This window comes from Mobula birostris, chromosome 1 (genome assembly GCF_030028105.1).
Source record: "Mobula birostris isolate sMobBir1 chromosome 1, sMobBir1.hap1, whole genome shotgun sequence".
Lineage (NCBI taxonomy): Eukaryota > Metazoa > Chordata > Chondrichthyes > Myliobatiformes > Myliobatidae > Mobula > Mobula birostris.
The window spans coordinates 130,486,773-130,500,093 of record NC_092370.1 but is presented as its reverse complement, the minus strand read 5'-3'; the positions used below and the strand labels follow the sequence as shown (position 1 = coordinate 130,500,093).

The window sequence follows — 13,321 nt, the reverse complement described above, 5'->3', positions numbered from 1 at the left end:
GTTAAAAAAAGATAACAGACACATTTATAGACATATAAACAGTGAATACTGAGTACTGTGTGATAATCATAAATAAAAAGCAGCAAAAATGACTGGCTGCATCAGGAAGATAGACACATTTGATTGCACAAGGTATAACTGAATATTGTATACTGTGCAAATTAAGCAGTATTTTAAGGCAAATGGAACAGCTGATGAGAAGCAAGAGCCAGTTTTACTGACTGCGTTAGGGGGACGAGCATACAGTTTGCTTCAAAGTTTGACTGTTCCAACCAAACCAGCTGAAATTAGCTTTGCTGATATCATGAAAGTAATGCAGGAACATTTAGAATCGAAACCATTGTTAATTGCAGGGTGATGTAGGTTTCATAGGTGGAATCAAAAGGAGGGGGTGTCTATTTCAGTGTATGTGGCTGAATTGAAGCTGTCCAAGCATTATCAATTCAGTGATGGGCATAACAATGCACTGAGAAGCTGTTTAGTTTGTGGAGTCTTTCAAGAAAGCATTCAAAAATGGCTTGAAAGGACAGTTGAAATAGGTCTATCGATAGAAACTGCAGACAGGGATGCATGTGAGTTGCAGTCAGGAAGGAATTTACTATGAACAAAATTGCAACGTCTAAACAGAAACGGGCCTGGTCGAACAAACTGTGTTACCGTTGTGGCAAGGGCTCTGATACACCAGACCAATATAGGTCTAAAGGTGAAACTTTGTAGAAAATGCAATGAAGTAGGGCAGATAAAAAGAGCATGTCAATCAGACAAAAATAAATGGGAAGGGAAGAGAAAAAGATAAAAAAAAAGTCAAGTTGCAGTTTCAAAAGGAGCACTACTCTGCATCCTGTTGGTGAAAAATATGATAATGATGAAAGAATACAGGACAGGGTAGCCTTGAGACTTACAATGTGAAAACTAACAATAGACAAGCAAATAAGAGAAAATCTGCAAATGCTGGATATCAAAGCAATCAACAGAAAATACAGGAGGAACTCGGCAGGCCAGGCAGCATCTATGGAAAAGAGTAAACAGTCGATGTTTCAGGCAGGGATCATTCATCAGGACCCTTCATCAATACACAAGCAATATGGCTTATATCAGAAGTGAACAGTAGATTTGTTAAAATGGAACTGGACATTGGCTTCAGTTTCTGTCATTCCGCAAAATGAGTCTGAACAGCATTTCAAAGTTACTGAACTGAAGCCTGCAGACATCAAACTAAGGACTTATATTGAAGAAGAGATTAGTCCTGTGAGAATGACATTTGTAACAGTGAAATACAACAACCAACAAGCCACATTGGCCTTGTAAGTAGTAGACACAGGAGGGCCAGCATTGTGGGGTCGTGAGTGGTGGAGACAACTACAACTTCTGCCATCTGATTTAAATGGACATTGAACCTATGAACACTACCTCACTTTTATTCTGTTGTTGCATTATTTTTAATTTAACTATTTAATATATTTCCTTTCTGTAATTGATTTATTTTTTCCTATGTTCATCATGAATTGCATTGTACTGTTGTTGCAAAGTTAACAAATTTCACGACATATGCCAGTGATATTAAACCTGATTCTGATTCTGAATTTGATTGGAGGTCCATCCACTATTTGCATGCCACATCCCCTGCAATAGCGTCAACTGAAAGCAAATTAAGGAAGGTACTGGATAATGCCACGGCAGGGTTCAAGGATGGCATTGGAAAACCCAATCATATTAATGGTAAAATAGTGTTAAATGAAAATGCCACACGCAAGTTTTACCAAAGTCCATCTGGTTCCTTATACTATCCGTCATAAAATAGCCAGTGAGCTGGATCGCATGGCGGCTGAAGGAATTCTTTCCAAGGTTGAGCGGAGCTCACAGGCGATGCCCGTGGTCCCAGAGGCCGGGAAGAATGGGTCTGTCAGGATCTGAGGTGACTTTAAAGTCACCATCAACCTGGTACTGAAAGTACATTGAAATACCTCTGCTCAGGATAGAGGATATCTTCGCAAACCTTTCTGGGGGACAACACTTCAGCAAAGTGGACATAGCTGAGGTCGACTTACGGTTCGAGATGGAAGAAGAGTCCAAAGTGCTTTATCGCAAAGAGCTTTATCACTATAATGGGCTTATTTTTGGAGTAACATCTGCACCCGCACTCTGGTAGTAAGCCATGAAAGCTGCAAGACTGCCCAAGAAATCAGTTTTACCTGGACGCCATCATTGTTACCAGTAACGATGACAAGGAACATCTCCAAAACCTCAAGACAGTGCTAAAATGATTAAAAGATTATGCGCTCAAAATACAATGCAACATATGTGAATTCTGTAAACCAAGCACCACTTACTGTGGTCACACCATCGAAGCACAAGATTTACACGTGTGATGAGAAAATTCAACCAGTGGTGGATGCCCCAAGGCCAAAGGGCATGTCACATTTGCAGTCCTTTTTAAGATTTGTTAATTACTGTAACAGGTTCCAGCTAAACTTGGCTACCGTGCTCCACCTTTTGAACTCATTAAAGCAGATCAGGAAGAAATGACAATGGGCAAAGCAGAGTGAGGTGACTTTCCAAAAGGTAAAAGAAATGGTGACATCAGACACTCCACTCACACGTTATAATAAGCGTCATCCAGTGAAACTTGCCTATGACACCTTGCCTTATGGTGTAGGTGCAGTCGTGTCGTGTGTTATGAGTGATGGAAGTGTACGCCCCATAGCCTTTGCATTACGATCCCTTACCACTGCAGAGAAAAATTACACACAGCTTGACAGGGAGGCCTTGAGTCTGGTTTGGGGTGTAAAATGATTTAACCAGTACTTGTATGGGAGAGAGTTTACCCTCGTTACTGATCATCAGCCACGACTGTCCAGTTTCAATCCACGGAAGGGTGTTCCACCAACAGTAGCAGCACAAATGCAGAGATGGGCTCAGTTTTTTGAAGGACACAAATACCAGGTTGAATTCAAGAGGACAACTAATCATGGAAATGCTGATGGATTGTCCTGTTTACCCTAGGAAGAAGAAATACCTAAAATATTTACAAAAGGGGATACTCTCCTTGAGTATTCTCTCTAATGCAAATTGAAAGTCTCCACATTACAGCACACTGTCTCCACTCTGCATGACCCCCACACTGTCTCAGGTCTGCATGGTGACTCAAAATGGCTGGAATGTGCAGCAGAAATCCCAGTTCCAAGATGAATTTGCCCTTAGCAGGGGTTGCCTTATTTGGGGATTCAGCGTTGTTGTACCATCCAAGCTGAGAGCTAAAGTGTTGTAGGAGATACATGCCAGTCACCTAGGCGTGGTCAAAATGAAAGCATTGGCTCAAAGCTTTGTCTGGTGGCCTGGGATAGATCAGCAGGTCAAGCAGCTTGTATACACTGTTTGGGATGCCAGCACATCCAGAAGAAAGATACTCAGAGCTGTCAGATCCTCTTTCTATTGTATCAGAGTCAACTCCTACATCCATTACAGAGGAGGCCTCAGAGCCTGAGATTGTTTCACAACCACAAGTCTCACTTGCAAAGCAGAATGAACTCCCTGGTCGGGAAAGACGTTACCCCACAGGAGTAAGAAAAGCTCCACAGTGATAAAATCTTTAGGCCTGAATGGGTCAATTTAAAATTTGTTGTGTGTATGTCTATACAGTAGTTGTATAGTAGCAATATACTGTGCATATAGTTGAGATGCATTCTATATTGAGTTGGATTTTATAGTTAAGAAGGGAGAAGTGTGTATTTCATATTTCTGTAATATTTGAGTAATATTGTAAATATATTGTTTGATGAAGCATTCTTTGTTTCAATAATTCATTGTGAGTTATATGTAAAAGTATGTGAATGGCGTATGTTATTACGTCATCATGTCATACGTGCATATCTCACTAAAGTAAACGTGAAACTAAGACATGCAGTCCCAGCTCGTGTTTCCCTTCAATTAATTTTATGTTTTGGAGTACAAAACATAAGAGGTCCCACATCCATAAAGGAGGTTGCCTTGCCCAATATCAGTGCAGGGAATGAATAAGTCAGACTCATCGAGAGATTTTGCACCAGAACACTCTTCAATCCCAACTATCCACGATCTGCTTACACTAACCCCATATTAATCCTTTCTCCATTCTCGCCACACTCTCATCAGCTTACCCAGTTCTAACACTCAGCTACAGATCGCGATCTTAAGTTACAGCAGCAGAATGGGGGGCAGGGGCATGGTAGTGTAGAGGTTAGTGTAATGCTATTATACAGCAGTGACACGGATTCTATTCACATTGCTTTAAGGAGTTTGTATATTCTCCCCGTGACCGTGTCGGTTTCGTCTGGCTCTCACCCACATTCCAAAAAGACGAATGTTAGTAGATTAATTGGTCACGTGGGTGTAATAGGGAATTGTGAGCTCACTGGGTCAAAAGTGCCTGTTACTGTGCTGTACCTCAAAATATAAAATAAAAATTCTCTTCAGTCCCAACTATTCTCTACTTACATAAACTAATCCTATATTAATACTTTTTTTTTATTCTTCTCTGAGGAAAGGTTGAATAGGTTCAGTCTTTTTCCCTGGAGTGTAGGAGAATGAGGGTAGATTTGATTAAGGAATACAAAATTATGAGGGGAAAAGATAGGGTAAATGCAAGCAGGCTTTTGCCACTGAGGTTGGGTAAGATGAGGACTAGAGGTCATAGGTTAAGGGTGAAAGGTGAAATACTTAAGGGGAACCTGGAGGAGGAACTTCTTCACTCAGAGGGTGGTGAGAGTGTGGAATGAGCTGCTAGCAGACGTGTTAGATGAGGGTTCAATTTCTACATTTTAAGAGAAAGTTGGATAGGTACATGGATGGGTGGTGTATGGAGGGCTGTGATCTAGGTGGGTGTCAATAAGCCTAGGCAGAATAATAGTTTGGCATGCATTCGATGGCCAAGGGGCCTGTTTCTGTGCTGTAATTCTCTGTGACTCAGTGCACTCACATCAACTCCTCCTCCAGATTCTAACATTCATCTACAGATGGACATGAAAGTATAATTGGCCCATTTGTCCCATTGCAACTTCACTATTCAATCATGACTGATTGTTCACAAACCTATTGTCCCACCTCCTCTGCTCAACCAATATCCCCATACCTACCAAGTACCTATCAACCTCTGCCCTCAGTGACTTGGCCTCCACTGCCCTCCATAGCAACGAATTCCACAGATTCACCACCCTCTGCCTGAAGTAATTTGTCCTCATCTCAGTTTCCAAGGGACATCCTTCTGTACCGAGGCTGTGCCTAACAGCATTTTACAACAACCAATATACCGATCAAGATGCCTTTGGTGGAAACCAGAGGACCCATGTGGTCACTCAGAGAATTTGCATCGTACATCAAGCTGCTGTTAACCAACTACAGCTTAGTATTCAGTACCATCATCCCTCCCCGCGCCCCCCCCCCCCCACTATTAATCAATAGGCTTCTAATTTGGGCCTCTGAGCATCCGTCAGCAACTGGATCCTCAATTTCCTTATCAGGAAACCACAGTCAGTGTGGATCAGTGATAACATGTTCCTCACTGACAATGCATAGAAACATAGAAAACCTACAGCACAATACAGGCCCTTCGGCCCACAAAGCTGTGCCGAACATGTCCTTACCTTAGAACTACCTAGGCTTTACCCATAGCCCTCTATTTTTCTAAGCTCCATGTATCCATCCAGAAGTCTGTTAAAAGACCCTATCGTATCTGCCTCCACCACCACTGACAGCCCATTCCATGCACTCACCACTCTCTGCGTAAAAAACTTACCCCTGACATCTCTTCTGTACCTACTTCCAAGCACTTGAAAACTATGCCGTCTCGTACTAGCCATTTCAGCCCTGAGAAAAAGCCTCTGACTATCCACACGATCAATGCCTCTCATTATCTTGTACACCTCTATCAGGTCACCTCTCATCCTTTGTCACTCCAAGGAAAAAAGGCCCAGTTCACTCAACCTATTCTCATAAGGCATCCTCCCCAATCCAGGCAACATCCTTGTAAATCTCCTCTGCACCCTTTATATGATTTCCATATCCTTCCCGTAGAGAGGTGACCAGAACTGAGCACAGTACTCCAAGTGGGGTCTGACCAGGGTCCTATATAGCTGCAACATTACTTCTCGGCTCTTAAACTCAATCCCACGATTGATGAAGGCCAATGCTCTGTATGCCTTCTCAACCACAGAGTCAACCTGCGCAGCAGCTTTGAGTGGCCTATGGACTCAGGCCCAAGATCCCTCTGATCCTCCACGCTGCCAAGAGTTTTGCCATTAATATTATATTCTACCATCATATTTGACCTACCGAAATAAACCACCTCACACTTAGCCAGGTTGAACTCCATCTGCCACTTCTCAGCCCAGTTTTGCACCTTATCAATGTCCCGCTGTAACCCCTGACAGCCCTCCACACTATCCACAACACCCCCGACCTCGAGGATGTGTGCTCAGCCCACTGCTTTACTCTCCTTACGCTCGTGGCTAGGCACAGATCGAATGCCAATTACAAATTCACAGATGACACCTCTGCTGTTAACAAAATCTCAGATGAGAACGAGGTGGCGTACAGGAGTGAGCTGGATTGGCTGGTTGAGTGGTTTTGCGACAACAACCTTACACTCAGTGTCAGCAAGAGCGAGGAAAGGATTGTGGACTTCAGGAAGGGGAAGTCAGGGGAACGCATGCCAGTTCTCATTGAGGTGTCAGCAGTGGAAAGGCTGAGCAACTTCAAGGTCCTGGGGCATGAATATCTCAGGGCCCAACACATCGATGCGATCATGAAGAAGGCACAGCCAGCGGCCCTGCTCTATGGAAAGCTTTAGGAAATTTGGTCTGTCACATGAGACTTTAGAGATGTAATGTGGAAAGATCTGACTGAATGCATCACTTCCTGCTCCAGAGTCTCCAGTGAAGAAGGGGTTCATAGGCTCCACCACCTGCATCATGGGCACAACCCTCCCCACCGTCAAGGACAGTTTCATGAGGCAGCGTGTCAAGGAAGGCAGCATTATCATTAAGGGCCCTCACCATTCATTGGGCATGCCCTCTCCTGGTTGTGACCATCAGGGACTAGGTACAGGAACCTGAGGAACCACACTCAGTGATTCAGAACCATCTTCTTCCATGCTCCATCATCAAATTTCTGGATCGTTCAGGATCACTACCTCGATATTCTTCTATTTTGCAATACTTATTTATTTTGTAATTTATTGAAATACTATACTGTCACAATAACTAAAATTTTATGACATACACAACAGCGGTAATAAGACCATAAAACATAAAAGCAGAATTAGGCCATTCAGCCCATCAAGTCTGCTCTGTTATTAGATCATGGAAGATTTATTATCCCTTCAACACCACTCTCCTGCCTTCTCCCTGTAAGCTTTGACACCCCACTAATTAAGAACCTTGCAACCTCCGCTTTAAATATACCCAACGGTTTGGCCTCCGCAGCCTTCCGTGGCAATGAATGCCACAAATTCGCTACCCCTCTGGCTAAAGAAAAAATCCTCTTCATTTGTGATGCCGTGCCTCTTGTCCTAGACTCTTCCACTGTCAGAAACATCTTCTCTGTGGCCACTTCATCAAGGCCGTGCAATATTCGATAGGTTTTGATGAGATGCCCTCTCATTCTTCTAAACTCCAGCGAGTGCAGGCCCAGAGCCATCAAATGCTCCTTATACGTTTAACTTTGCGCTCATAGTAAGTCTGATTCTGGTGCAAACTCCATGCAGGTAGCATCAATGACCAGGACTGAGCTTGGGTCTCTATATTCCCCCAGTGGCCACCCATTTTAATTCCACTGTCCACTCCCGTTTGAACATGTCGGTTCACGGCCTCCTCTACTGCCATTAAAAGGCCACCCTCAGGTTGGAGGAGAAACCCCCTTATATTATAGCCTCCAACCTGATGGCATAAATATCGATTTCAAAGTTAAAAGCTGAAGGAAAAGAACCCTATAGGAGAGGACAGTGGACCGTGGGAGGAAGGGAAGGAGGAGGGGTGCCAGAAAGAGGCGATGAGCAGTTGAGGAGAAGAGGAGTGGTAAGGAGTGAACTAAAATTGCTTTGCTGCTGCTTATGCGTGGGAGGGGGAGCCAGGGGTGTAGGGTTCTTACATTTAACTGTCATTTATTTTTTGGGGCACTCCTCTGTTTTCGTGGATGTTTGCGAAGAAAAAGAACTTCAGGATGTATGTATAATGCATACATTTCTCTGACATTAAATGTACCTATTGAAACCTACTGAGAATGGGGAACAGACAGAGAAGAAAGCGAAGGGGGTAGGGCTTACCGAGAGTTAGTTAACCTGTATCAGGTCTCCACTTGGCCTCTGCTGCTCCGGAGTAATCAACGCAAGTCTGTCCAGCTTCGTGTTGTAACTTAGCCTCTCTAATGAAGACAGCCTCCTGGATCAGCAAATCTTTTCTACACCTGCTCAAAAGCCTCCACATCCTTCCTAAAATGTGGCAATCAGAATTGACTGGAACACTCAAGGTGCAATCTAATGAGAGTTTGATAAAGCTGCCACATAGTTTTAGGGAAAAGTACACCCATTGTGCTACTTTATTACGTACACCTGTACACCAGCTCATAAGTACAAATATCTAATCAACTAATTACGTGGCAGCAACTCAATGTATAAAAGCATGCAGGAGTGGTCAAGAGGTTCAGTTGTTGCTCTGACAAAACATCAGAACAGGGGAGAAATGTGATCTAAGTGACTTTGACTGTGGAATGATTGTTGGTGCCAGACAGGGTGGTTTGAGTATCTCAGAAACTGTTGATATTCAGGGATTTTCACACACATCAGTCTCTAGATTTTAGGAGAATGGTGTGAAAAGCAAAAGACATTCAGTGAGTGGCAGTTCGGTGGATGGAAATGCCTTGTTTAAGAGAGAGGTCAGTGGGGAATGGGCAGACCGAATCAAGCTGACAGGAAGGCAACAGTAACTTAAGTGAACACATGTTACAGCTGTGGTGTGCTGAAGAGCATCTCTGAACACACAATGCACCAAACCCTGAAGGGGATAAGGTACAGCAAAAGACCGCACCAGGTTCCACTCCAACCACTTAAGGAAGTACCTAATAAAGTCGGCACTGGGTGTAACTCCTGAAAATAAAGAGCAAACTAGAAAAAAACCCACCTGGTTCCAGCGCAAAATCCATCATTCTTACAACATAATATCATGAGTACAACAGCAGAAACCTTAGCTCAAGTATTTCCACATGCTCAAACTAGCATGGGAAAGACAACCTAACTGACAAATTTACTACAACTGGAGCACAATTGATTGACTGGTTGTCTGTCGTATCCAACAATGACAGTCTTGTTAACCTGTGCAGAAGAGTTTTGAAAGTAGAAAAGCTATTGCACTGAGCAGTTTCACTCTCTTGATATCAGAAATCTGGGTTCAGTGGTACAAGTCATCCTCAAAACTGGAGTGGATGACCATGAACCTTCTGTGTGTTGTCATGCCCTTCGCTCCCCATGATGCATCATAGAACTGCCTTCCTGGCCTTTGGGTCTCACCATTGATTTCATCCACCCAGTATGACAGAGCTGACTCTTCGTGCTAGGACAGGCCAGGGTATTAAGCCCACGGGCTGCCCACACTTCACATAGCCCGCCTGTCGAACCGGTGTACCGGGATGTGGCTGCTGTCACATGTATACAGCTACTTGGAGCCACAGGTGACTGGTGGGTGTCCCAGAATGGCCACGACAAGCCCCTTCACTAGAAGGAGCTACACCAGTTATAGAGAAAATACAATTTCCTCATCAACTTAGTTTTAAAAGGAACCAACAAAGGAATTACAGGAAGTCACAGAGCAAATGCTTCTTAAATTATCAAAATAGCACTAAGTTGTTGATACAATAAACAGCAACCAGTATGCGATCAAAAAATTACTGAAATTCTCAATTTTAATATGTTCACTACTTAAGAGTTTTAAGAAAAATCTTAACGCCAGAGATTCTGCAGATGCTGGAAATCCAGAGCAACACACACAAAACACTGGAGGAACTCAGCTGGTCAGGCAGCACCTATGGAGGGGAATAAACAATTGATTTTTCAGGCTGATCTTTCATTATTGAGATGACTATTTAGTAGCTTTTCCTTCATCAATATTTAGGGGTGATAGAATTGGATCCATACAGGAAATGGTTTCTTTAGAACGAGTGGTTTCTTTCCTCCCTTTAGAACATTGATGAGGAGGAATTTATTTTAGCCAGGGTTTTATGGCTTCCTTCTTGAATACTTGTCCTTGTTCCCTCCTCCTCTGCCATGGGTCACCCCCACCCCCATTAAACCTAATGGATTAGCTGCTGAAAGGAAGAACCAAAGTTAGAATAAACCAGTTGGGCTCAATCGACTTCTTCACCTGTAACTTTTCCCTCAGACAACTGAACCTCCTGTTGACCGCTGCCAAAGCATTTGGTGTCATTTTTAACATATTCGGGGTAAATGTCACTATGGATCGCTCTGCACCTTGCAAGTCAACTCATAAGGAGCCTGAAGACATACACTCACCGCTTTAGAAACAGCTTCTTCAGTTCTGAACAGACAATTAACCAACCCATGAACACTACCTCATTATTTCTTTGCTCTCGTTTTGCACTATACGTATATAACTATAATTTATAGTTTTTAAATCTATTGCACTGCACTGCTGCTACAAAGCATCAAATTTCATGACGTACGCCAGTGAGATTAAACCTGATCCTAATAAGCTGAGAAATTAAATTTCCTGCTTTCCCTGCAGTAGTTACGCTGGTGACCGTTAGCTGCAAATGATATTGTAATACGCGGAAAAAAAAATCTCCAACAGAGAGTACTCTGATTAACTGCTCAACAGCAAAGCAAAAAGCTTTCACTTCCTCTATCCACGATCTTCAAAAAATCTCTACCACTAACTGTTCTAACAGGCTCTGATCTGCACTCAATGACTTGAGCAGCTGGGGAACAAACATTCTTTAGAAGGTTTGTGCGATTATTCCGTTTGCCTGGATCCCCAAATCTTAACTCTGTGGCAAGTCCCAAGTCTGCACCAACCTGATGTGTGCAAATTGTGACCCATCGCCATGAATCATGGCTGTCTTGAAATTCAAAACTCAGCTCCGGTTTCAGTTCCGTTTCTTCTTCTTGTGGTATCTGTAAAGGAAAACTCAAGTGAGAAATGATTTGTTTAAGTCAAAATTAGACCTTTAAAATCACACCCTGAGCTACACTTGACTAGGTACTCCGAAATCCTATATTCACATTCAAATTAGTTTATTGTCGCTTGTACCAGGAAACAATTAAATTCCCTGCTCACGTAAAGCTCACAGTGGGCATAATAAATGCAGCAAACAAGGGCCAAGCACAGCATGCACACTGAGGTGGTGCAGAAAGAAACGTTTGAGAAATGGCAGGAAGAGGATATGAAAAAGGTCACTACACTGAATGAAAACCTTGAATATAACACCTATTATTTTGGCGTGGTGATGGGCAGGTGGAAACAGCTGGGGGAGGGGATAGGAAATTTTGTCGGAAAAGAGTGAAGATGCGGTCTCTGTTGAAGGCCATGAATGAAAGCTGGAACCACACATTGTGTAGAAGAGCACCCCATCATCAAGGAACCCCACCATCCACGCCATGCTCCCTTCTCACGGCTGTCATCAGGAAGGAGGTACCAGAGCCTTAAATCCTACACTACCAGGTTCAGGAGCAGTTATTACCCTTCAACCAACAGGCTCTTGAACCGATGTGGATAATGTCACTCACTTCGACACTGAACTGATTCTACAGCCTATGGAATCACTTTCAAGGATTCTGCAACTCATATTCTTAGTATTACAGCATATCTTATTTAGTTATTTATTATTCTATTTTTTTTGTAATTACACAGTTTGCTGCCTTATACACATTGATTGTTTCTGTTTGTGTGCAGTTTTCATTGATTCCACTGTGTTTCTTTCTATCTACTTCGAATGCCTGCAAGTAAATTAATATCAGGGTCGTATATGGTGACATATGCGTACTTCAATAATAAATTTACCTTGAACTGCCCTGGTGTTGCCCCCGGCTTAAATTCTCTGCAAAGTTTGATTGCCTAAGCTCAGGATGACCTCAGAAGTAATTGAACTAGAAAGTGCAATGTATCAGATCCCAAGGCAAAGCAAATGCAAGAATATCATAAACATATTTACCTTCCATGTGCTTCCTTCATGTTTCAAGAGACAACCTACAGATAAGGGTAGTACCAGTCTTGATCTCTGATCAATGCGGACTTTTCAGACTCTGATGGTCACAACTTGCAGGCTTCCCCTGCACAATCCTTGGACTATGCTGGCCATCAACTCAAAACAACACTGATTCTATGCGCACGTGACAAGTAACGTTAATCTCATAATCTCTTCTTTCTCCCCCTGCTGTACCTGGCCTCCTTTGCCCATCACCTCCCCCCCACCCTCAACTGGTTGCACCCACCGTGGAACAACTTGTGCTTTACTCGCACTCTTATGCTCTCTCAATCTTGATGAGGGATCTCAACCCAAAGCCTTTACCCCACAGATACTCAATTCACTGGGTTCTTGCAGCAGTTTACATTTCTGCTCTACAGTACAGCATCTGCAGGCTTGAGTCCACACTCCCAAGCCACCAAGCACCCGCGTCAACACCTTTCAGCAGCTTAGCATGCACTGACAGGCTTGGAACGATAAAGTTTGTGGAGCCTCCTCTTTACACCAGAGGCTTACCTGCCCAACATCAATGCATGGTTGAAAGTGGCAGCCTCGATCGGATTCGTTAGTCTTGGGGCTGCTGGATTTGCTGGGAGCAAATTCAGAAAAAAAAGAGGTGAAAAGGACTTGGGAGCCCTCATGTATGATTCCCTAAAGGTTAACTTGCAGGTTGAGTTGGTGGTAGGAAAGGCAAATGCAATGTCAGCATTCATTTCGAGAGGACTAGAACATAAAAGCAGGGATGTAATGCTGAGGCTTTATAAGTTGTTGGTCAGTCTGCACTTTGAGTATTGTGAGCAGTTTTGGGCCTCTTATCTAAAAAAGGGGAGGGCCCAGATGAGATTCACAAGAATGAGCCCGGGAATGAAAAGGTTAATGTACGAGGAGTACTTGATGGCTCTGAGACTGTACTTGTTGCAGCTTAGAAGAATGAGGGGGGAATCTCATTGAATCCTATCGAATATTGAAAGGTCTAGATAGAGTGGACGAGAAGATGTTTCCAAGAATGAGAGAGTTTAGGACCAAAAGCCACAACCTCAGATTAGAAGGAAGTCCCTTTAGAACAGAAATGAGGAGGAAATTCTTTAGCCAGAGG

The 13,321-nt window shown here is 43.2% G+C and overlaps 1 protein-coding gene across 3 annotated transcripts in view; it reads right to left on the bottom strand.

The window, feature by feature from the left end:
• LOC140199784 (sorting nexin-31-like) overlaps positions 1-13,321 on the bottom strand; it is a 143,484-nt gene that overhangs the window by 20,576 nt on the left and 109,587 nt on the right. For all 3 annotated transcript variants that reach the window (XR_011886495.1, XM_072262275.1, XM_072262281.1), the window contains exon 11: positions 11,057-11,155. Coding sequence is in view for 2 of the 3 variants with exons in the window: in XM_072262275.1 (XP_072118376.1) it covers positions 11,057-11,155 (99 nt within the window). In the remaining variant the exon portion in view is untranslated. The remainder of the gene's footprint in view (positions 1-11,056; positions 11,156-13,321) is intronic.